The sequence below is a fragment of the Lepidochelys olivacea genome (assembly GCF_965140295.1).
Source record: "Lepidochelys olivacea isolate rLepOli2 genome assembly, chromosome: 10".
Taxonomy (NCBI): Eukaryota; Metazoa; Chordata; order Testudines; family Cheloniidae; genus Lepidochelys; species Lepidochelys olivacea.
In genome coordinates, this window is record NC_140420.1 from 48,369,817 (window position 1) to 48,396,084 (window position 26,268).

Below are 26,268 nucleotides of genomic sequence, written 5' to 3' on the forward strand. Positions count from 1 at the left end.
GGTTCGGTCAGAGTAGCAGAGTTTGGGATGGAAGAACAGTATCAGGGAGGGATGGAGCAGAGATCAAGGGAGAAGGAGGAGTTGGAGCCACCAGGGTGGGAGGCTGGCGAAGGATGGAATATCTTGGTGACTGGGATGGACAGGAGGGGGGGGATGAATTCTGTTGTAGATAAAGAAGCAAAATGGTTTGGCCATTGGGGGCAGAGGGAAGAGGAGTCTCACGGTTTGAATGAGGTGAACAATGGTGCTTCTGTGAATAAGACAAAGAATTAGAGCAGAGAGGGGATTCTGCAGGAAATACAAGCTCTGGTTTGCATATGCTGAGTTGTTTGAAGCAGCAGCAAAACATCCAAAGAGAGAAATCAGAGGGACAGGCAGGGATGCAGGTTTGGGTTTCTGACAGGCTGAGGAGTATGTTCAAAGAACATGAGCTTTGTTGTGTACCAGCAAGAGGGCTTTCTATGGTGTTTGAAAGGAAACCTCCGAGGTCTTTGCCTTTAAATAGGACAGTAAGACAGCTGCTGATGGCAATTCTCCCAGAGAGAAGAAACTCAGAGTTAAAAACCAGCCATACCTATGAACCTGTTAGTGCCCCTACCCTAGGCATTCCGTCCTGCAAAACCCACCTGGAAAGCTGACAGAGACCACCAACATTGGCTAGATACCAGAGCGCTCCATACAGGAGGGTGGATGACAAAGACATACAGGTCACCACCAGCCATGGCTTTAGTAGCTATACCCCGACCTGCTTTAAATACCACATTGGCTGGGAACCAGTTAGCACCAAACCAGAGAAACAAGCTTTAGCACCGCAAGGAGGACTGGAACAGCAAACATCACACTGACCAAGAAGGAAACAGACTGCTGCCTTGGACAACCCAGGCCAGGTGAACAAACAAAGCCCAGGGCAAAGGAAGGAAGAAATTAAACCACAACCAAACATATAGGGCAGTATGCTGCTCTCCGCTATACCTGGCATATCCATAGGATCGCACAGGTGTAACCACAGGCAGGAGCTGGATGAGGGTCAGTTCTCCTGATCGCTCCCTGAGACAATGGTTTCCTTTTCTAGCCAAGACAATACTTTTTTTCGCTAAGCTCCTAACGGGATCCTCCAAAGATCCTAGCAGAACAAAACCCCAAATATTCTGCTGTGAGAACACACAAAGGACCTTTTCATCCCCTCTGAGCTGATAATCATTTCAAAAATAAATAACCGACAATAAATCTCTAGATAGAAGAAGCCAAGAACCCTCCGCAGAATGGGGTGCATCACCCGGCAAGATATAAAGATGGCTCTGCATAAAATAAACCACATGTATGATTAATCCACACTATTTGCCTTCCTCAAGCAATAGCGACATTGCCAACGTTCATCATTTTAGTGCAAGACTCATGATATTTGGTGCTTTCCTCATAGCCTCAGCACCAGGAATCGTGTAAATATAGGAGACTCTCGGCTTTCATTAAAAACGTGAGATGATTTTTGAGGCTTGGCTAGACAGCTCTAGTTGTCACCACAGAGGCAGTGGGATCTAGCGTAACGTTTTCAAGTGTCTAAGTCCCGTTTTTTGCTTTTGAAAATTTTACCCTTAGAGGAATAGGGTGCAGGGGTGGGTGGGATTCAAGACAGTTGAGTTCCCTCGCTGGCTCAGTCAGTGCCCTGCTGTTTGACAGTGGGCAAGTGTCTTTACCTCTCTGTGCCTCTGTTTCTCTCCCCCTCCCCTTTGTCTGTTTAGATGGGGAGCTCTTTGGGGACTGGGGCTGTTTCTCAGTAGGTGTTTATACAGCACCTCACATGACGCAGCCCCAGTCTTGGTTTGGCCTCTGTGCCCGTTGGGAACACAAACATCAAACAACAATAATCTCTTTAAACTTAGCTCCTCCTCTGAAATGGCCTCAACTCCCGGGGGCAATTGCCGGACTCTGCCTCCTGCTGGCCAGGATGTGATTCTTGGCTCAGAGCATAGGAACACTTCTTTCGGATTTGGCCTGGATATTGGTCCTTGTGAGAATAACCTGATCTATATAACGGTGGGATCTTAATAGATATGACAGATACAAATATGCCACTTGCTCTGCTCCATCCCTAGCAACAGCAGCATCAGTCTTGCAATTTCCTCTCTAGTTTTTGTACCGTCCCTTTGAATAGAAGGGAGAGTGGATGCAACTAGCCCAGTTCTATGGGGCAGGGACTGTCTTTGACAATATGTTTATACAGATCTAGCACAATGGGGTCCCAATAGTGTTTGCTGCTTCTTGGCAATCCTCTAACACAAGTCATGATAGCAGCCTTTAAAGGTTGAGAAATAAACTTAAACCCAACCCAGTAGGTTCCCCCCCACACATGGTTTTGTTTGTTTGTTTGGGTTTTTTGATGTGCTTCTACATCATTCCAAAGCACATCCAGGGACAGAAATAGACTGGAAAGCTTTTAGATAGTAGAAATTTTAGTTGACTCGCAATCTGAGAATGAAAACTTTGATCCTACTGAGTTACACGGGAAGTGATGAGAACAAAGTTATTGTTTCCAACTAGGCACAACAAGAAAGTCACAGAACTGCCTAGAAGGGAAATGGGTGGAGTTGCTACTGACCGGAGACAGGGGCATGGAGAGTGGATGGAAACAAAAGGAAGACAAGACAACTCAATTTAATACTGTGTCAATTTTAGATGCCCAGTTCAAGCAGGTCAACATTGGTTGAGGAAATGTTTGCAGGATGCAAAAAGCGCACGCACACTTGACTTGAAATATATGCCTAAGTATTTGTAGGATCTTGGCCGTAGATTTGTTTGGTCGAAACTTCATAGTAGGCTAGGTGCTGAAAAAGCAAACCAACTGGTAAAGAGAATAGATATCGAAGGACTGATCCAAAAAGAGAGCGAGGCTGAACTAGTTAGCAGACTGAGAACTTGCTCGTTGTGTTTTGCTTATGGAACTGCAAGTCTGTACACCAGGGGCCCTTTTATGTTTGAAGACTCCATAGCGAGTTACCCACTTGGGGTTCCTTGGTGTGGTCTTTTCAGGTTGATAGAAATCTTGCACCATCCTGTAGCTCTTTCATCTACCTCACTAAAGCCCCCATCACACACATCAACTGGGATAAAGCAAAAAGAAAAGGAGTACTTGTGGCACCTTAGAAACTAACCAATTTATTTGAGCATAAGCTTTCGTGAGCTACAGCTCACTTCATCGGATGCATCGGATAAAGCAGTCGCTTTACATGGTAGCAGCCGAAGAGACAACCAAAAACTTACAAATAAGAGTTAGGTTAGGATCCCAAAAGGTAGTTAAAGAAGAGGGGCTCTGAACCAGAAAATCCGAAGTGACACCATTTGTTTCAGTGGAATTACTCAGGATTGTCACTGGCGTAAATCAGCTAGAATCTAGCCCTCTCTGGGTGTCCCGTGGCACTGTTTTAAGCCTGGGTCAGCAGCTGCAGAGGATTAGCGCTACACTCCTGGGCATAAGCACTTTCCCAGTGGCATGAACACTGACTAAGAACATGCATTCCTGGTCAGTTGAGCTATGCGTCCAGTCCGTGCAGCTCCAACAGCCGAGAAGTATAAAACCCATTATAACTACACACACAAAAAAATTAAGCGCCTAAACCATTCTCAGACCCTAGGGGTGAACTTACAGCTTATAAATACATTATTAAAGCAAATATTTGCAATTCATTTCCTCCTTCATTTACCCGCCAAGACCCACGGTCAAGATTCTGTTGTTTCCCATGCGAGAGATGGTGACAATACAACCCCCCCCCAGAGCTAACGGGCTAGTGAGGTCATCTGCTTTCAAAGGAGAAACACAAGGACTGTTGAACCAGGGTCTTGGCAGGTTGAAATAAATATTTCAGTTTCCTTTTTCCAATGCCTTTTTTTGTACTTTCAACGCTACACACGTATTATGCGAATGATTTCAAGCCAAATTCTGCGATGAGCCATGCATGTACAATTCCCATTAAAGTCAATGAGAGCGGACCGTACACAGGAGAGGACAGAATTTTATTTATTTCCGTTTGTAAGGAAAGTGCCCATCTGGTCCCCTGAGTGATCTCAGAATAACTAACCTCAGCTATCAATATTACACGCTATAATGACTCAAAGGATCTATTAGTAGGAGGGAATTACAGTTGCACCAAGAGACTCCAACTATAGGGATCTGGGGCAAAAATTGGGGATTGGTCCTGCTTTGAGCAGGGGGTTGGACTAGATGACCTCCTGAGTTCCCTTCCAACCCTGATATTCTATGATTCTAAGATGGGGGCCTCATTGTGCAAGGCCCTGTACAGACACATAGTAAGAGACAATCCCTGCCCTGAAGAGTTTATAGTCAAAGTACACAAGACAGACAATGGGTGAAATGGAAGCACACAGAAATGAAGTGAGTTGCACCAGGTCACAACCAGGTGAGTGGCAGAACCAGAAAAAATGCAGTCTCCTGACTCCCAATCCAATGCATTATCTGCTACCGTGGTTCTCAACCACAGGCACATCAACTCATCTAGATATTTGCCTAGTTTTACAACAGGCTACATAAAAAGAACTAGCAAAGTCAGTACAAACTAAAATTTCATACAATGACTTTAGAGTGGTAGCCATGTTAGTCTGTATCAGGAAAAATAACGAGGAGTCCTTGTGGCACCTTAGAGACTAACAAATTTATTTGGGCATAAGCTTTCATGGGTTAGAATTCACTTCATCAGATGCATGGAGTGAAAAATACAGGAGCAGGTATAAATACATGAAAGGATGGGGGTTGTGCCAGCAATGCCCCACTGCCATGTACTTTGGCCAAACCGGACAGTCTCTATGCAAAAGAATAAATGGACACAAATCTGACATCAGGAATCATAACATTCAAAAACCAGTAGGAGAACACTTCAATCTCTCTGGTCACTCAGTAACAGACCTAAAAGTGGCAATTCTTCAACAAAAAAAACGTCAAAAACAGACTAACGTGAAGCTGCAGAACTGGAATTAATTTGCAAACTGGATACCATCAGATTAGGCCTGAATAGAGACTGGGAGTGGTTGGGTCATTACAAAACCTAAACTTAATTTCCCCAATGCTAATTTCTCCCTACTGTTACTCACACCTTCTTGTCAACTGTCTGTAATGGGCCACTCTCTTACCACTTCAAAAGTTATTTTTCCGCCCTTGGTATCCTGCTGTTAATTGATTTATCTCGTTAGACTGACCTCACACTTCGTAAAGCAACCCCCACATCCTTGCATGTATTTACACCTGCTCCTGTATTTTCACTCCATGCATCTGATGAAGTGGGTTCTAACTCACAAAAGCTTATGCCCAAATAAATGTGTTAGTCTCTAAGGTGCCACAAGGACTCCTCGTTATTTATACAATGACTTGTTTATACTGCTCTATATACTGTACACTGAAATATAAGTACAATATTTATATTCCAATTGATTGATTTTATAATTATATGGTAAAATGAGAAAGTAAGTAATTTTTCAGTAATCGTGTGCTGTGACACTTACGTATTTTTATGTCTGATTTTGTAAGCAAGTAGTTTTTAAGTGAGGTGAAACTTGGGGTATGCAAGACAAATCTGACTCCTGAAAGGAGTACAGTAGTCTGGAGAGGTTGAGAACCAACCACTGATCTACTGGACCCAGCTAAAATTAAGTGTCCACCTCAAGTTTTTCCTAAGACACCTGTCTGTCTCACATGGTCTCCAAACTCCTTCTTCAATAGCTTATTGGATTTGCTGTTAAAAACCTTTGAATTTCTCGCTGTGGACACATATAAATTCCTGTTAAATGTGCCAGCATGGATCCATCTGTAAATACAAACCTCCCCCAGCCAGCCAAACTGTCCCACATAAACCAAACTACTTTTAGGTTTGGAGAAGCTATGAAGGAGCCACAAGCAACAGCTGGAGGGGCTGGACAGAGGACAGAGTTTTGATTTGTGCCTAAAGGGTTAAATAATAATTTTTTTAAAAGGCACCGGTTTTAAAAACTGGAATTCTTTCTAGTTCCATCTTTATCCTAGGATTTTCTTTGTACAAATAAGTCTGTTTTAATAACTCATGATAGGGGAATTGGGTCTCTTGTAGTTTAAGAAATAATTAAAGGTTAATGGTTTCAATTAAATGAATTTTTTTCAAAACAAACGTTATGTATTCCTTTATCATTTTTGTAATGCTGTGTATTTATCAGACTCCAGTGTGTAGTCATGTGAAGGTTTTATTCATATAGCAGCATGTGATTTTCCTGTTTTGAAAACTTGATGAGAAGAGAGAGAGAGAGAGAGGAATCAGTACTGCTTTTAACACCGTTTCATTGCTTAAAAGGTGCACACACAAAGGACACCCAATCCCTCCAACTCCTTTGCTCTAAGCTAGAGACCATCTGGCGGGGTGTGTTTTAGTCAACCATTCAGGATTAAACTAGGCTTCCTACTCCTCCTCTCCTCAAACAAACCCCAGTAGAAAGGATACAGCCAAACGAACACAGACAAAGAACTGAAGTCACCCAGCCCGTGACATAAAACAGGAAGAGCCATTCTGAAATGAAGGAATTTTTCATTTTCCCCAGCATTGTGCAAGAGCAACGAACAGCAAGCAAAGGCAGCTAAGATTGGCTTTCGAGAAATGCCGCCGTCGCAGCGGGAACAGGAAGAATTTGGAAGCTCAAAGTGGTGGTGTAGGGTGTCCGGCTGCTCTGGGGAGCCGGCCAGCTCCCAGCGAGGCAGAACGGCTGGAATGATTTGGAGCCAGTCAGCATGAAAAGGGCCTCCGTGTTAATGACTTCCTATGGGAGGAAGTGAAGGGCCTGAGTTTATCAGCACTTCACCGGCCATGTGTGACTGGCCTGGGCCTGGGCCTGGGCCCCTATGTATGGCTTCACTTCATGATTCCAGCTAATGGGGCAGGATATTTGCCACGTCCCTTCCATTTGCACTGGCTGCTTTAATATGATGAAGCTTGTTATCTCACCAGCCATCACGGAGCGGCTTTTAAGTTATCCATTAACACCACCATTTCCACAGCCCCACGCTCCCAGCAGAGCCTTGCCTGAGCAAGGACGGTAGGGGAAAGCTCCCCACCAGAGGTAGCAACAGCAGGCGGGAACCTTTGCATAGACAAGATGATGATGAATTGCACTCCAGTGGTGCCAATCAAAAGTCAGCCCCCCACCCCTCATTGTGCTGGGGGCTGCACAAACAAAGCCGGCAGTGCTTTTAAACACAGCCTTGCTCGGAGCCTGGAGCTAGAGCTCCCACTGTTGCTATTGCTGGCGGAACTGTGCCGATGTTAGAGAAGGGGGGAATTTCCCACCCTGCATGTAGGCATGGCCACACAGGCTGTAATTAACTAGTTTCTTTGTGCTACATCCATCCCCAGTGTGCAGATCTACCCAGAGCCGAGCCCTCTCGCAGCTCTGAACTAGGACTCCAGCAGCGTGAGCTTCCGCACAGCGGTTTCCTATCAAAGCCTGCTAGGATTCCAGCAGTGTGAACTTCTCAGAACAGTGCCTGACCAACAGCAGCTACTACTCCAGCAGTCTGAGCTCGCTGAAAAAAGGTTATGAGCAATGCCCATCCCAGCCAAGGCTTCTGGCAGCTCCCTGGCAGGGTCCCCTTGAGATTCCAGGTTGTAGGAGAGCAGCCTGCATCCTGCCACACTCAATATTCTTTCAGATAACATGAAGTCATCTCTCCAGGGGATGCCATTTGCCATGGCCATCAAGTGCTAAGACACCCTCTTGCCATCAGTTCTTTTAATGATCCCTGTTCCAATTTCTTTTTCTCCCCGGGGAATTGCAGTGCTTTGTCCTTCCTTCCTGTAAACCCTCTACCGCCTACAAAATTATCTCAGCTGGTCTCTCTTGTTAAATACACCAGGGACTCAAACAGGTGCTGAAGTGTCACATTCTAATGCAATTATTAACACAGGCACATCCTGTTTCCAGCAGATGGTACTTGTGTTTGGGATACTGAAGGCACCATAACGCATGAGCAGGAGGAGGAGTGCGGAGGGAAAGGGTTGCCTTGGTTCTAACCTCTAGTCACACAGCACATAACACAACTCAGCAGCACAGTCCCCGCCAGCCACGACACCACAACCACAAGAAGAGAGATTGCAGCATCAGAGCTCCATCAGAGGGCATGTTCATTCCAACCCCCCGCCCCCCCCCCCCCCCAGCTCTGGCATTTGCTCAGGTAAATTACCTGAAACTGATCACACTCTGGGCTCCAACCAGCAGCAACGTTGATGGAAAATTTGAAGGGAAAAAAAACCATTTTCAGTTATTTCTGAGATATCTGGGTGGGGAAGGAAATGGCATTTTTTCAGCCATTAGGAGAACAGATGTTTTGTGTCCAGCTTACTCAGACTTAAACAAGTCAGTAAAAGTGCCATTCTTTTGACCTTCCAGTCCAGCACTGGGTGAAGAGGGACAACACTGGCTTTAAGTGTCATTGCAGCCTCCTGAATTCCAAGGGGGGCTGCCCAACCCCTAGCCTAAGGCCTCAGGGCTGCTCTAGTTTATGCTGATTGCAAGCTGAGGATAGCCGGAGTGCAGTGTGCTCAGGCTACTACACCTCTTCCCTTCCACTCTCTGCTCCCATACAGTGAGGCATGAGGGGAAGGCAGATTAGAGCTATAAATAGGACCCTACCGAATTCACGGCCATGAAAAACACCTCACAGACCGTGAGATCTGGTCTGCCACCAGGAAATCTGGTCTTTTGTGTGCTTTTGCCCTATACTACACAGATTTAACAGAGGAGACCAGTGTTTCTCATATTGGGGATTCCGGCCCAAAAGGGAGCTGCAGGGTGGGGGGGTCGCAAGGTTATTTTAGGGGGAGTCACGGTATTGCCACCCTTATTTCTGCACTGCCTTCAGAGCTGGGCAACCAGAGAGCAGCAGCTGTTGGCCAGGCGTCCAGCTCTGAAGGCAGAGCCCCACCAGCAGCAGCACAGAAGTAAGGGTGGCAGCACCTTGCCCCCCCCCCCCACTCCTTTTTGGGTCAGGGCCCCTACAATTACAACACTGTGACATTTCAGATTTAAATAGATGAAATCAGAAATTTATGATTTTAAAAATCCTATGACTGTGAAATTGACCAAAATGGACCATGAATTTGGTAGGGCCCTAGCTATAAGGATGGTTCTGCATTAAGTGAGGAACTCATAAACTATCAGGGTTGGAAGGGACCTCAGGAGGTCATCTAGTCCAACCCCCTGCTCAAAACAGGACCAATCCCCAATTTTTGCCCTAGACCCCTAAATGGCCCCCTCAAGGATTGAACTCACAAACCTGGGTTTAGCAGGCTAATGCTCAAACTACTGAGCTATCCCTCCTCCCAACTCCTCTAAGAGCTGGGGGATTCCCTAAGAGCAGGACTGAAGAATGGGGCCCACAGAATGTAAAATGCTCAAGGCAGGGGTCTGTGACTTTATTTCTTATGAAGTACCTTAGGCACTTTATCAATAATAAATGTTTGTTAAACACTCTCAGAAGGAAGTTTCCCTGATCTCCCAGTGAATTGAATCCCTGGAGTATGTTGTCCGTCAACTCAGATTATACATTCTGGGCTCATGTCTTGCTCCAAGTCTCTCGCAGAGCAGACCACACTGTCCAACCCTAAACAACTTGGAAGAAGTTCATCCCCGAATGAAAAATAGGGCTTTGACTTGGTCTAGGAAAGTTGCTTTCGAAATTAAGATACAAGCAAATTGAAAAATATGTGCTGAGCATGCTCAGCCCAGTGTTTTCCTCACCGAGTCAAACACATGTTTGCGTGTGTTGCTCTACGTGAAGGCAAAGCTATTTGTATGGGAGATAATTTTCCTAGCCCCCTCAAGCTGTAACTGACGAGCGGTGGTTGAAACAGTGGCTATCAACCTTTCCAGATTACTGTACCCCTTTCAGGAGTCTGATTTGTCTTGCATACCCCCAAGTTACACCTCATTTAAAAATGACTTGCTTACACAAATCAGTGTCAGAGAACACTAGTACTGAAAAATTGCTGACTTTCTCATTTTTACCATATAATATAAATATTGTACTTACATTTCAGTGTATCATCTATGCCAGGGTGGCCAAACTTACTGACCCTCTGAGGCACATACGATAATCTTCAGAAGTTTGAGAGCTGGGCGCACCTGCTGGGGCTCAGGGCTTCAGCCCTGCAGCGGGGTGGTGAGGCTAGGGCTTTTGCCCAGCTGGGGAGGGTGGTTTAGGGGCATCAGGCCCGCAGGAGGCAACTGCCAGGGTCCGGGGCTTCGGCCCTGCTCCTGCTGAAGCCCCCAGCCCCAGCAGGTGTGCCCCACGGGGCTGAAGCCCCCAGCCCTGGCAAGTGCCTTGTGCAGGGCTGAAGCCCCTAGACCACCCTCTCCAGCTGGGCAGAAGCCCCAAGCTCCCCACACAGTTTGGTAGATGGAGAATGGGGATGGCATGAGGGGCTCCACGAGCCACAGTTGGGCCACCCCAGTACATACAGCAGTATAAACAAGTCTTTGTCTATATGAAATTTTAGTTTGTACTGACTTTGCTAATGCTTTTTCTGTAGCCTGTGGTAAAACTAGGCAAATATCTAGATGGTTTGATGTACCTCCTGGAAGACTCTACATGTACCCCTGGTTGAGAATCACTGGTTTGAACTAAGCTACTTTATGCAAGTGTTTATAGGTTTGGGACTTTAAACTGTAACATTAGTTGTGTAAGAAAACTCAGATGATACAGCAGTTGTATAAGTCTATCCTGGGATGAATAAATTACGGGAGTCACACAATGTAATTTCTGAGAAAACAATCAGTGGTCTCCATTCCCAGGAGATGGGGCCATCACAAGACAGCCCTCACCATAAATGACAGCCTTGTTGGCTAGCAAACTGGGGAGAACACAGAGTGAATGGACATGGAAAATTAACTGTTTTCTCAAGGCTAGAGCCGATCCCTCCACATCATAATTGAGGCTAACTGGCAGAGCAGTGTGGGGAAAGCTGACATTGGCCTTGCCTCTGCTCTACAACATCAGTGCTGTGGGTTAAACAGAGGACTTAAGACTCCAGCAAGGCTGGGCTTGGGCAGCACTTGGATGGAGACTTCCATAGGGGGAAAAAGGAGTCTGGACATGTGTGTCTATTGCACACTGAACTGTTTAAGGGCCTCACATAGGGTTACTACTCACAGCAACACCGGTTTGCCTTTAGCTCAGATAGATCCACCTTTCGCTTTTGGACACAGCGGTCCCAGGGTAATTGCTTGCTGAAATAGATTCCTTCTAATTAAGGATCTATCTAATTCATTACTCAATGTTTGTGCAGCCTGCTACTCTTCTGCTTTCCACTGTACCCATCATGCTTTGCAGTTTGTAGTGCATTCCGGCAATAGTGAATTTCTCTCCATTTTGATTATAGTTTTCAAATCGCACACACTGCACTTATGGTGCCAATTCACCTTCCAGGATAACGCCCTCTACTTTCACTCACAGCTCTCCGCAAAGTTCAACCTTTGGGACAAACCTTGCCCTTGCAGCTGATGTTAGGTGTAGCTGTGTGTGTTTTTCTCAGAGCAAAATTTGTTCTACCATTATTTAGTTACAGGAACAAGGAGTTAAAAACTTGTCCATTAAATAAAAAAAAAAAAGGACGTCTTGCGCACAAGTAAGTCAAAACCAGCTGAACTTTAACGGTGCACAGGTGGGATTTCCCAAGGCACTCGGCACTGGCCTGATGTCACCGGAAATTTTTAAATGGACTCTGGCAGCACAGTTAGGCCAACTCTTGAGCGCTTCTGAAAATCTTGCTCTATGTACACTTAGACCTTGCTGATAGAAGGCTTCCCACAGTAAACTGGACATGATTCACTATTAAGGCCTGGTCTACACTAAGAAGTGACATCGACTCAGCTACGTCATTCAGGCATTTGAAAAATCCACATCCCTGCACGACAAAGTTAAGCTGAACTAAGCCCTGAAGGCAGCACTAGGTCAGTGGAAGAATTATTCCAGCACCTACCTACTGCCGCTCAGGGCGGCGGAAGCCCTCCCGTTGGCGTAGGTGGTGTCTCCACTGAAGTGCTGCAGCTGTGCATTTCAAGTGGAGACAAGCCCTATTTTCATGCACGCATGTTAGCTTCGCAGAACTCAATTTGCAATTTTATCATTTCAACGGATAAGATGTTTATTTTTAACCCTTTTTTTCTCCTGATTTGTATCTATTTAAATTTTCACAGTTACGGGAAATTACGATGCGGACGGGTCAGACAATTATTTAACGACAGTCTCTAATAAGTTCTCAAGTAGCATTTTTCTTATTTTTACCTAGCTGTAAATTTCTATTATCAATGGAGATTTTTTTTCCATCTGTTTGTGTGTCTACCTGGAACTTGACGTTGACTGACATTCACCAATGCAAATCTAACCTGTCCAAGCCTACACATACACAATGCGGCATCTGGGCTTTTTCTGTATCCATATACCGGTGTGGTATAAAACCTGTGGAGTTGCAAGAAAAATGAAACTGTGTGAGTTAGGGCGTGTCCACACAGGAAAGTTTTCCAGTTAGGCCAGTATAGTTAAACTCCAATGTAACTCCACATCTGAACACTCTGATTCTGGAGTAAGAGGAGTTTGCTTTTTTTTTTTTTTTTTTTTGGGGGGGGGGGGGCGTTAGTTTAAACTGCTGCCAAAGTGACATAAGATAAACTGGCAATAGCCACTCTTATGCCACAAGAGCATGTATCTGGGGAATTATGCAGATATTACTACAGCGCTTTAAATTCATGCCTCACTTTCTATTGGTATAACTTTCCCATGCAGACAATGACAAACAGGCTGCTGGAGTTTATGGAGTTGTGCAGTTCTATTTTGCATAATTCCATAGCGCTACGGCTATTTTTAAACAAGGGAATTAAATGCAAAATTCCTATCATTGCTTTAGGTAGGTGATTATATCAGTCAGGAAATGCAGTTGTAAGGGTAAAGTTAATTCACCAATGTTGTACTTGAGGAAATCTGGATTACAAGGGAGGCTGTTAATTTAATACTTTAATACAGAGAAGGCTGGATATGCAACCAAGCCCTAACGGCCTCCCCTTTTTGTGAATGTAATTTTCTGGGCACAGTTTTAAGTCCTATAGGCCTGGATCTTGCTAGAGTCTCCCATACACAATCATTTGCAGGTTGGGGCTGTAGACACCTAAGCACTGGTACTTAGATGTCCAAGTGACAGAAATCGTGGTCACAAATAATTGCAGGCCTAAAACTTTACCAGTAATTATGTGTGGATGCAAATGGTGAAGGCCAGCTTTTGAAAATTTGGTCCATTTTCAAAGACAGATGAGGAAACACGGCTACAAGGACTTTAGCTTTTGTATGTCCTGACTTTTTCGCTGTAAGTTTGCAACCTTTGCATAGCATTAGCACGTGTGTATTTGCATTTATTTATAGTTAGGGATTACGCAGCCTGTTTGCCCTTAAGGCTTCACTTTCACGGTCTCATAACTTTCCAAAACACACACTTTTTAGGGCTTATCCTAAAGGCAAGAACTTTTTTTTTTTTGGGGGGGGGGGGCAAGTTTGAAGAAAACATGTTCACCTTTTATTTAAAGACATAAAATGTTTCATGTTTTGCAATTCAGACCTTTACTCCCAAGTATTACAAACCTCAGATGTCCTAACCATTGATCTAAACTAGCACCTGGGTTACAGTAATATTAAAATCAAAAATAATAAAACCATAATTTTAAATATATTATGAACTTCATCTAACCTGGAGAGATGTGCTATTGGATTATCATTCTCTATCACTCACCTGGAGCAAGCGATCTCTATCATGCATATGGAGTCTTCTATTATAATTCTACTACACTACCATTTAAAACACAATAATCCATTTAGAATGTTTGAGCCTCAAACAGTCAATAGAAACAGATGGGATTTTTTTAAAAGTGTAATAATTACTGACATGCTATTCATGTGGTGGTAACTCCCAACATGTGGTAGGTGCTATACAAACTGGGGTGGACTGATTTAAATCAAAGGGATTAAATGATCATTAAAATGGGTAATTTAAAATCAGCAAGCACAGGAATCCTTGATTTAAAACTGATTTTAATCTTGTTTTGCATTTGTACTTTTTAATTATTTTCCTAAAGAACAGTTCATTTGCATTGGTTGGTAAACATTAAAACATTTTGATTTGCAACTAAATACAGCCTTTACACTACATTTGGTGCTTCTTTTTGATAACCAGGAAGATTCAAAATATCTATATGTGTTTATTTAAGCAGTTTAATAGTTTCACTTACATTTATTCAGATTCTTAATTTTTACATTTTTATTACATTAGACAACAGTGACTGATGCATTTCTCATTTACTAGATTATTAACTTTTGTACTTGTGATTTGTGTATTTGGATGGAAATTTGAATTCAACTCAAAATGCACAAAACCAGCATTTTTAAATTGATTTTTTTATTAGTTAAAGACAATTATCTCAATTATGCTGGACTACAACAGAAAATATAAATTTATCAAAAGATGTTTTGCATTTAAAAGTAACTGGTTTATTAAACAAAGGAAGTATTCATTAACCTGTAGTTAGTGAATTGAACATACTGTTTCAGGTCACCACGTCCTTCAAGATTTTAGAACTAGTAGATCTCATCCTCTTACACCTCATTTTTATTCACAGATTAGAAGAAAACATGCTTTCTTACTTTATCAGCTCCCAATTGCTGTCTCAAGTTTGAATGAACTAGTCATTGAATGGAAATAGCTGAATAAACCTAAAAGAAGAAAATATTCTCTCTGCACCTACAGAAGAGGCTACTGATGTCAAAAGCTGGTTTAGCCTTTTAGCAAACTCTGGTTCCAGGTGCTTGGCCAATGATTTCCACCAGTTCAGTGGTTTGATTTTCTTTAAAATACTGGCAGCAAACATGGACTGCTTGAATTTTGTTAGTATAGTCTATTAAAATAACAAAGTAAATTTAGGTCTTAATATGGGTTGTCATAAATTTTAAATATGTTCATTTTGTAAGAAAAATATGTATTTAATTTAGATCCTAAAAATATGTTTTTATTTAAAAAAAATTGATTTTAATCTAGACAGAGTCCCTGCCCCAGCAAATAGACAATCCGAGAGTTAAACAAAGAGAGGAAAGATGTTCCAGTGGTCAGGATTCTATCCTGGGCCACGGAAGATCTGTATTCAATTCCCTGCTCTGCTACAGACTTCTTGTGTGACCATGGGAATGTCACTTAGTCTCTTTGTGCCTCCATTTCCCACCTCACAAGGATTACATTAAAGATTGTGAGGCACTCCCATATTATGGTGATGAGGGTCCATATATCTAAGAGAGACAGAATTAATGGCTGGAGCAACAGGATAGGCAGAGAGGTCTCTGTAATGACCAGCACTCACACATATTGCAAGCTCATCTTCCCTCCCTTCTTCCCCCGACCCTGCCATGACTAATCTACTCCCAGCTGCACTTCAAATTAGCTGACTAATTTCTTGTATACATCAGAGCAGATGCAAAGTTTGGGGGACAAAATCTGAATAAGAAGAGGGTAAGGGCTTTGCAGACATGCGTGGAAAGAGCATTCCAAAGCATTCTCTTTTCAGCAGAAGATAAAATCCAAAACATACTTGTGTTGACATTTTAATGGCACAAGAATCAGGGAATCCAAAATTGAAGTGTAAGTAGTACTTGTAACTGTACCCCTTTTTTACGCATTGCAGTAGGGTCTTATGTTACAGGGCCATAAATCAGAGACTCGCGTGATAGTCAAACAGTATGACAGAAGAGAAATAATTTTTCCCTACACTGTTCCTCAAAAAAATCCATGTAAATAGAGTGAATTGTACACTTCTGGAGTGAAATACAGCAACTCTTCAATGGTATGCTTATGACTGCACATTAGAACAGGAAGTGAAAAATACATTTTTCTGAAATTACAGGAGTTATTTAGGTCAACAGAATGTAATTAGTCAGTTTCTCCAGACCACTACAATTAACTTCCCTACTCTTGTGAAAGGTACCCCAAGATTTCCAGTGACCACAAGCTGTCAGGTTTTAACTCTCGTCTGGGAAGTGACGCGCCCAGAAGCACAGCGCCCTGTAGTATCAAGCTAGATCACTGGTTCAGAAATGACTCAGAGGGAAGAATACTACCTTAATCAACAACACTTTAGACAGCACATGGATGTTTCTTAAGATGTCTCACCCAAGTGCTAACTAAACGAAGCTGACCCTGTTTAGCTGGTGAGATATGACAGGCTCATAGCACAAGGTGATATGCCTGCAGCTGTGTTCTTTTATGTAGAAACTGCCCCTTCACCTGGATTTGTACAGGGACACCATTATCCTGAAATCTAATCATGTCTAAATAGGAGGTAAAGTCATTTCAGGTCTCCCCAATCCACCTGACCTGCCCTCAGTTCTCCTGACAACTGTCACGGTTGCAGTTGTGTTTTAATATTAGCCAAGGGTAGGATTTTCAGTGGGCTCACGGCGCTAGTCTAACCGCTCCACTCTGAAGCGATAAAATTCCCAGTGCCTTCACCGGAAGCAGAGTTAGGACAACACTGAATGCTCCAGAAAATCCCTTTCTAAGAGTTTGTCTTTTCCTGTTGCTGTGTGAAAGACCCAAATAAACAAACGGGGAAACTGACCCTACAAGGGAAACAATAAAAAACTTACTATGGACCAAAGTGCTCAAATTCACAAAGTAAACAAATGACAAAGGGGGTGGGCATGGGAAATCATTCCTGTTGCTAAACTCTTTAAATCAGCATCATTTTGGGCCCCAATCTTGCAAAGATTTATTCACATACTTCACTTTAAGCATTGTGAGTAGTCCCACTGAATTCAATTCGGATTACACACACACTTAAACTTAAGCACGTCCTTAAGTCTTTGCAGGATCAGGGCCTTAAGCATTACTTCTGGCAGTAGGTAACATTTTCAGAAAGAAGTCTGACTTATTAAGTTGACAATATTGCTTTAAGTGAAACTGTCCCACAGAATTTTTTAATCACTGCATGCCTTTTATGTGGTTATGTCAGAAGTCCCTTGTTGCAAGAGGGTGGAATTAAAAAAGTATCAATAACTCTCAAAACATTGCACTGCCCGACATTTGTGCAATTGAACGTTGCAGCCCTGGCCCATCAGCCCACCCATTTTCTGGTATGGCGTATCCAGTGACATCAAGAAACCCCACTAGCTTCTCAACAAAAAGTTGGGAGATCATTTTATTCTGTACAAATTACATCAGGATATAATGGATTTAGCACTTCTGATCCATCCACATTACATTAGTGGACAATGTAATTGTCCTGTACAATGTCAGAGATCTCCAGTCCTTACTGACTGAACAATTCTTTGCAATTACCTCGTTTTCCAGTGTGCCATGTCACCCCTATTTGACCACAGTGGCCATTTCTTTTTCAGAGGAAAGAGCAAAGAATATTTTGTCCCCACACACTGATTCGTGCATCCGTAATAGCAGCAACACTGGGAAAGAACTAAAAGCTGGCACTGGTCATATAAACAGTTCCTCTTGCTTCCTTGAGGTGACATGGAAGACTAGAACCCTTCCAAACTAACGGGAGGTTGAAGGTTGAAATCCCGGGGGGTTGGGGGAATCAAAATGGTAATATCCATTTATATGAGGACAGGTGGAGAGAATGGGTTTCAATGATAGCACTACCCAGCATTTCTACTGTAGCCTGAACAGCATCCATAGATCACTGCACAGAAATTATAGAATCATAGGACTGGAAGGGGCCTTGGAAGGTCATCTAGTCCAGTCCCCTGCATGCATGGCAGGACTAAGTATTATCTAGACCATCCTTGACTGTTGTGTAACCGGCTCTTAAAAATAAACAAGCATACAGGATTTTTTAGCATAAAAATCTTTAGACAAACTATCAAGGTCAAAACTGGAAGAATTCTCCCTCCTCTCCCCCCCATCAGAAGAACCATTAGTTCTTTCCCGCTAAAGGCCTCTGCTTGGATTTTTGAGCCACGAGTACTGTATTTGTTTCTGCTTCCTCAGTGCAACATTAGTAGTCTCTAAGGTGCCACAAGTACTCCTTTTCTTTTTGCGAATACAGACTAACACGGCTGTTACTCTGAAACCTGTCATTAGTAAACAAAGGTTTCAGATGTCTCCCCCCGCCCCCGTGTTACCTATCAGCTCTGTGTTCTTGGGGAACCAGGGCACAGTGTCCAGTCTGTCTGACTCGTGAAAGACCTTCCCCCGACCCACAGCCTCTGCTTGAACCAAAGCCAATCAGAAGACAGACTTACAAAAAACAATGAAATGGCAGTTGGAAGACACACCTAAACCACTCCCGACAAGGATGACAGGATTAGGAAACTCCCCTAGCCACATTTGCATCAAAGATGGGACAGGGAGGCATCCCCATTAGCATACAGAATGGAGAACAGAGATTCCAAGGAAAGAACCAAATGAAACTCTGGGATTAGAAAAGGAGGGAAGCACTGTATGACCAGGGATCTCTGCTCCAGATGTTAATGAACCCACGCCTGCACACACCCAGCTCAGTGGTTATCAGACCAATCCTAGTAATAAATCCTTTATTGGTATCCAAAATAGTGAAGCTCCCTAATTGCATTGTGAGTTTCCTCCAAGGAACACCGCCCATAGCCAGGAATGATCAGCTCCCATTGTCTAGCCTGAACAAAACAACTTTGGTATACTCCCTTGAGCCATCAGTTTATCCATAAACAATCTCGTGTTCTCCCTTGAACCATTGTTCTTTCCCTACAAAAACCCCTACCCATGCTCAAGTAAGCGTTCTGATGCCTGTATCCAACATCTGCATCAGTTCCATTCGGACTTCATTTTCTTCTGACTGATCATGCTGAGAGCTTTGCCTGTCTCCAGCACTCCGGACCATCAGTTATCACCACCACCTGGGAACCCTGATCGATTCAAGCTTCAGGAGTGGTGAGAACGCAACCCTCTCTCCCTAGGTATAGCCTTCTGACCCTGACATGTGTGATCAGTTACAGTTTTCTAAACCTGACTTTTATCATCAAATTTAATATTATAACTGTTTTGTTTGTTTGGCACCCCTTGTAGGGTTATTACCTGGCAATAAATAACTCATGGTTAAGCTGATAGCTTCTCTCTCTCTCCCCTTCATGGATGTTTTTGGCTTCCCCATTCGCTCTGCAGCAATGCTCCTCCTACCTAAGCTAAAGATCCCTGCAGCACCCGAAAATTCTGTGGGGTTTGCTCATTAAGTGGGTTACTACCAGTACCATTGTAATGTGAAAGTGGGGATAGGGACATGCTGAACCTGGGACATATGAGGGTGGCAGATTGAAAGTGCTGCTCGACTCAACCTGCTCAGGCATGCTCTATTCCAGTGCAGTGCCCATGGCATAGGAGGGTGACAGCTTGGAAGTGTTGCTCGACCCACCCTATTGAGTCCAGGGACATATAAGGGGTCAGCTTGGGAGTGCTGATTAACCCGGTCCCGTCAGACGCGCACTGTTAATGTGTAAAAAGAAAAGGAGTACTTGTGGCACCTTAGAGACTAACCAATTTATTTGAGCATGAGCTTTCGTGAGCTCTAATAAATTGGTTAGTCTCTAAGGTGCCACAAGTACTCCTTTTCTTTTTGCGAATACAGACTAACACGGCTGTTACTCTGAAACCTGTTAATGTGTGTGTTTGTCCATCCGATTCTGGGGCTGGAAGAACCCAGCCCTGGGGAACTCAGGTCCTGCAAGATAGCTCCACTGGGAGGGAACTTGCAGCAGGAAGAAGTAGAGCTCCGTATGAGAACACAAGTGACACGAGCAGTACATTGATAGAATTACAGAATCTCTCCCCTCCACAGAAGAGTAACCCTAATAAATTAGTGTATCCCAAAGCAATGGGCAAATCTGGTCACACCAGAGAGATTGGGATAAAGGAGTTTACCTGTGACTCTCAGTGCAAACCAGGCTTCCTCCGCAACAGTAGAGTTTGATGTTAAGAAAAAGAAATCTACATCAAGTTTAATGTGGAGCCTTGATTTACACAGGATCGATGTCTACTTCAGTTTCTTTGCCAATAATAACCCAAGAATCATCTTGATTCGTAGAGCAGTTCATGATATTTTAAGAGAATATGAAGTTTAGACAGGTGGTGAACCAGCCAGGATCTCAGAGATAGTGGAGGAGTAAGACGTGAGGATAATTAACCATTGGCACAATTTACCAAGGGTCAGGGTGGATTCTCCATCACTGACCATTTTTAAATTAAGATTGGATGTTTTTTCTGAAATATATGCTCTTCTAGGATTTATTTTGGGGAAGTTCTCTGGCCTGTATTATACACAAGCTCAGACTAGATGATCTCTTCTGGCCTTAGAATCATGAATCTATGAACAAAAGATCTGCCAAATCAGATTGGAGCACTGGTCTTTTGAGTCTGGCACCCTGTCTGAGACAGGAGGCACTAATTAAGGATTCAGAAGATGAGCAATAATAATAATAATAATGCCCCGGACAAGTTGGGCAATGATGTGACAAGGGGAATTAATTCCTATCTGACCCCTGCAGGAACAACCTGCATGGGATCTGATTAACCTCACTTAGATTTCACCACTACAAATCTTTCACGTAACCTAGAAGGAGAGAGAACGTTGTGGTGAGTGCACATGCCTAGGAGCTAGGAACTGTGGAGTTCTAGTCCCAGCTCTTATACTGATTCCTGCGGCCTTGAGCCAAGTCACTCAAACCTTCTGTGGCTCAGTTTCCCAAGCTGTAAAATGGTGATTACAATTCCTGCTTCACAGGGCTGTTCTGAGGATTGATTTATCAAAGACACTTTTAAAATATAAAGCAAAGTATATCTTTTAAAAAAAAAAAATCCAGGCCCCCTTTCCCCACTGTTTAAAACCTAGCTATCGTGTTTTACTCTGATCTTATACAGAAGCCAGTTACTGAGGCCGACTTCATGTTGTAATGAATGTCCATGAGGACCCATGCCCTTGACTTCAGTGGGGCTCAGCACAGTGGGTCTACCTGCCTGCCTGGAGCTCACTGCAAGTGCAGGGCACCGGGCTTTATTTTTACTGAAACCAGAACCTGGCAGAGCCCTGGATTTTCTACAGCTCCAAACCAAGCAGATCTGATCTATAGATCTGTGCTGGAAGCTGCATTTCCCTTCCTCTGCTCCCAGGAATACCAGATAGAGATATTTCCTTGGCTGGATTGAGGACCCCTCTGGACTGCTCAGAGGACACTGGTCTAAGCTTGGGCAGAAAAAGGAGCTGCTGTGAGCCCACAACAGTAGCAGAGAAGAGTGGGGGGCGAAGACAGCTGGGTACGGGAAGGGGAGGGTGCCAGGCACAGCAGGCAGAAGCTGTGGACATAGAAGTGTTAAAGATACAGACTATAAGAGTTCTCATCTTTAAAGAGCACAGGAGCATGGGAAAATCAGAGCTGGCTTGAATCAGCAGCACGACCCATACTCACCAGCTTTCCCCACCTTCCCCCCATAACCAAGATGAGGTTAACACCACCCCCCCCATAAAATTCACAGCACAGTCCCTATATTTATAAGTATGCAACATCCTCCTGCAGTGATGCAACCCAGTGACAGGAAGATACAAACGTCAGAGGGAGGAATGGGGCGTGGGAAGCACAAAATCTTAAATCCAGCCTTGGAGAGAGTGAACTGAAGAGGGCAAAACAGGAAAAGGGGGTGGCCCCAGTTTAAAATGGCTGAGGCAATAATCCCAGTCATCCCCTCATATCACTGCCACAGCATATTTGCTGGGGGGGAGGGGGGGCAACACAGCACAAATATCCAGTAAGGCTCGCAGCACACCTGACGAGGTGGACAGCCCCATTCTACAGACGGGGAAACTGAGGCAGAAAGGCATAGCCACTCCCTCCCAAGGTCACACACTGAGGCAAGTCCAGGAAGAGATGCCAGCTTCCCTGAGCACAAGCTGCCCTGCGGAATCTCTCGGGAGCTGACAGGGACAGGAGGCAGATTCTACTGAGTAGCAGCCCCTGGAGCAGCTGGGGACACACGGCCTGGGGGAGAGTTGAGTCTTTTCTCGCCCGCCCCACTCCCTCAAACATTACGGGAAGGAGAAGGAGGGAGAAGGGAGGGGGAAACTTCTCTGCACAATTCTCAGTTTCACGTCCCCGCCCCCACTCAAAAGAATAAAAAGGGCCGGGATGATTTTGGGGGGGTGGGGGGGATAAAAGGTGGAAAGGGGCACAGATTGGAAACCCCAGAAACACCCCGGGCCTGTCCCCCCGCCGGGTCCGACACTGAGGCCCCCATCTGGCTGGGGGTTCAGCCCTCCTACAGCAGCCCCTGGTGGAGGGCTGACCCCCCATCGTCCCCCTACACACCTGGGGGGCTACGGGCGATTGCGGATGGTCCCGATTGTTTTTGCCTTTCGGGCCCCCGGGCGGCGGCTGCCACCGGAACAAGGGGGCCCCCCCAACTCCTCCCCCCGCGCTGTTCGTCCTGGGGCGGGGCGGCGCCCCCTGCGTGGAGCCCTATGGGGTGGGGGCGCTGGGGTCCCCATGGGGCCCAGCCGCCAGGCCGGAGACTAGGCCGCGGCTCCCCCAGACCATCCCCGCGCCGCCTCCTCCCCGCCCACCCTGGAGCCCCTGCCCCCAAATCGGGGTGATCCCCCCATTGCTTCCCATGGAGGGGAGAACACCCTTCGGGGAGAGAGCCCCGGGACCGCCGGAAGGGAACCAGCCCCCCAGAAGGGAGGGGGAGGATAGACTATGGGGTCCCCCCTACCCCGACCCTTTCCCAATCGGAGGGGCTGGGGAGCCCCCCAGTTCAAGGCGGAGAGGGGAGAATGAAGGGGATGTAGCGAACGGGGGGGGCCTCGGGGGCACTAATCCAGCCCCTCGAGGCACCAGCCCCCCGCTGGCACCCACATCTCCACAGAGCTCAGAGAGAAAACACGGGGGGGGATGGGGAGCAGTATGTGCCCCCACTTGCCTGCCCCCACAAGGCCCATCCCCCAGTTCGGATGTGCGCGCGCCCACCCCCTGCCCGCCCTGCTTTGGGGCGCCCGGTGTGGGGGTACGGCTTTACCTGCTCCTCCTCCGGGCTCAGCTCTGCGGCCATCCTGCTGCCGCAGCTCCTCCTGCTTGCAAACTGCTGAGGAGGAGGCGGCGGCGGCGGCTGCTTGCTTCTTTGGAGTTTTTAAACCAGGGCTTTCAAACATCGACCAGTCTGACTCAAAAGCAGCAAACCGGCCCCCTTTCCCCCAGCCAACACCCCGGGGAGGGCAGCTGGCCTCCCTCCCAGCCAGGGGCCCCTCAAACACCCCGCTCAACTGGGGACGCTGCTCCTGAGCTCCCAGGGAGCACCCATTAGTCTCTCTTGTAGATTAGCTACACACTTGGAGGGAGAAAGGTTAATGCAGTGATCCCTTCCCCCGAAAAGCTGATGCAACTTGCAAGAAAAAATAAATTAAAGTTCAGTTTTGTTCCCTTTTAAATTGCAACGATTCTTTTGGTTTCTTTGCAAACGTCACGCTCTTTTAGTTCTTCCTCGGTTTCATAAAAGCTTTGCAGGTTAGAGAAAATTGCACACACAAGAAGGGGGTAAAAAACCCAGCTGCTCTGGAAGTTTCATTCCCCCCACAAGATCTGCTTGCGGCTCAGTCCGCCTGGGCTTTTCTTCTCTGCCTTTGCAAGATCCCCCTGCTGTTGCTTCCTGAATATAGTTAGCAGGAGACCATCAATTCCCTCTCTTCATTTGTATTTTCCTTTTAGAGAATGAAGCTCTTTCCTGCAGCCTCCATCTCTCGCTTGTCTGTCTCACAGTCCTTATTCCTCAAAAGCAGCAGAGAGGGAGGAAGGAAGCAAAGACAACCCGTCCCCCTCCCCTTCTCATGGCCAATACTGCTTCCCCTGATGAGCCAGCCAGAGCCCCCAGCAACTCCATTCAGAAACTGAGTCTCATTCACAAACAGCGGCAGAGGACAGCCAGGGAGGGGAATCTAAGGGAAGGAGGAAGGCAGAGAGATCTGCATAGCAGAAAGGGGAGGGGGAAGGAAGAGAGGCATTCGTCCAAAAGAAGGAGAAACAGGAAGCTATCCATTGGGGCAAAGGAGATACAGGGAGGGGACAAAAAAAGAACAGAAAGAGGAATCTAGGCAAGGGAGGGAGAGAGATTCATACAACACAGGATATTAGAAGTCACTCTGTTGCAAGAGAACTCCTGCATACCTGTGAACAGTCTATTAGCTCAACAACCTCTCCCCCATTGCCTATAAGTAACCCAGTTGAGGTGTAAATTCTTTCCCTATCACCTCTAGTCTACCAAGCACATTATAGCTAGATCAGAAAACAACATGCTTGCCCCAAAAGACCTTTGTTCTCTTATGTGTTTGTAAAGTGCCTGACACACTATGGGCACAGCTGTTTGCAAGAACTAGCCCACGCAATCTAAGGCCTGGATCCGGCAATCAGGTTAATGTAGGTGGGGCTCCTGCACCCCTGCAGATCACTGGTGGAAAGATCTGCCTGAGGGGATTCAGTGGCAGGATCGGGCCACAGATAAACAGCATGCAGTAAAAAGGGAGGTGGAAGGGAATTGCAAAAGGTGCTCAGATGCCGGGGTGATGAGCAAGATGAAGAGAACAAAAGACAGTGTGACTGAGTGGGTAAATGTAGTATGTTTTACAATTATGGATGCTTTCTTCAAGTAAGCCCCATGGGTGTGGAGGTGAATGGTGTAGGGTTAAAAGGCCTCCTTGCAAATAATTCCCACTCTTATTCCTTCCAGTGCAGCCCTATCTGTGGTAGCAGCCCTGGGAGCACTAGCATGGGGTAAACAACAGTCCAGTAGCCACTGGTGTTTCAACTACCATTTTGGCTAAGCCAGAGCAAATCTACATGACATGGTGGTTAAAATGGCAGTGATTGCTACTACCTTGTCTACACTAGAGCTCCCACCTTCCTTTCCTACCTCCCCTGGAGCTGAACAGATGTGAAAAAGTGCCTTTTGAGGAGGAAAGAGTGGAAGGTCATGAGAAACTAAAGAACTGCTGATCAGGGGAAATTCATGCTGGGCCTAAAGAGCTAGCTCATTTGATCTCAACTTCAGATGCCTGCTTTGTGGCTGTTTCCTGTAATCCAATCTGGATTTAACTACGGTTTTTAAAGTAAATCTCCCCTTCTGTTTTCCTCATGTCCAAATTCTCTTCCAGAATGTACTTGCTTCTTTTTTCGAACTCCTTGCTTGAGCAGTCCAATACATTCACAAAGAGATGTGATTAGGGTGGACTATTGCAGTCTCTGCAATCCAAGATCTGACATGGCCCAGACTCCAAGGTCTGTGTCACGCCACATCCCTGAGGATCACCCCTCACCAGATGTCAGAGAGCTTCCCCTAGTCCACTCTTATCTACTCCCACTCTTGCATCTGGCCATTATAGAGACAATGCAGATAGACAGACTATGTTGTCCTTAAAAAGTATTGTGATTACAAGAGCTTAGCTTTAGTTCTTTCCCATTGTTTACATGTATCTCTTCCCCTTTCCTGTCTACCACAATCCATTGTCTTTACTTACATTGTAAACTCTTTGGGGGCAGGGACCACAGCACTAGTGCAGCAGAGTTCAAGTTCATGACTAGGGCTCCTGGGAGCTACAAGTAAATAATATCTCTCATAGATGTTCATCTTCTCAGAGCAGGGGCCTGGTCTTCTAAGTGTATAATGCCTTGCCCACCAATGGCCCTTAATGGTGATTTTTGTGCTGTATATTACACTGACCTCTCTGGCACTTGCCCTTTGGGGTCAGAGTGACACACTTTGTCAATTACCTGGCATATCAGGATCCGCAACAAGCAGTGGTCAAAGAGATCAGCTACACCTCCTCCTTGTAGCATGTTCTGATGGGGGGTGGTCACTATTATTATATATGAAATAAAAATAAATATTTACCTACTAAATTTCTCACTGGCTTAGGGGTTGATGGAGAGAAGCAAAAATCCTCCTCTCCAGTTCACTTACACTGTGTAAGTTACCACACTGATATGCACAATATTCATATCTAGAATGATAGATAGATGATCGATTCCCTTGTAGGGGAACAAGACCAGTAATGAACTAAATCAGCGGTCGCCATTTTTTTCCGTACCCTTTCACCATGTCACAAGTTACAGGTCCCATTTCCAAGGAAAGGGAGTGTGGTCACCACTTCCCCGAATCCATTAACTAGATCTACCTCCACCTCAGCGACAGGCACTTAAAA

The 26,268-nt window shown here is 45.3% G+C and overlaps 1 protein-coding gene across 1 annotated transcript in view; it reads right to left on the bottom strand.

Annotated features, from left to right (window-relative positions):
* The window catches only part of PTPN9 (protein tyrosine phosphatase non-receptor type 9), a 50,408-nt gene extending 26,404 nt beyond the window's left edge, over positions 1-24,004 (bottom strand). Inside the window, exon 1 of the mRNA XM_084642155.1 lies at positions 23,097-24,004. Coding sequence (XP_084498281.1) covers positions 23,097-23,129 — 33 coding nt within the window. The 5' untranslated portion in view covers positions 23,130-24,004. The remainder of the gene's footprint in view (positions 1-23,096) is intronic.
* Between the last annotated feature and the right edge of the window lie 2,264 nt (positions 24,005-26,268).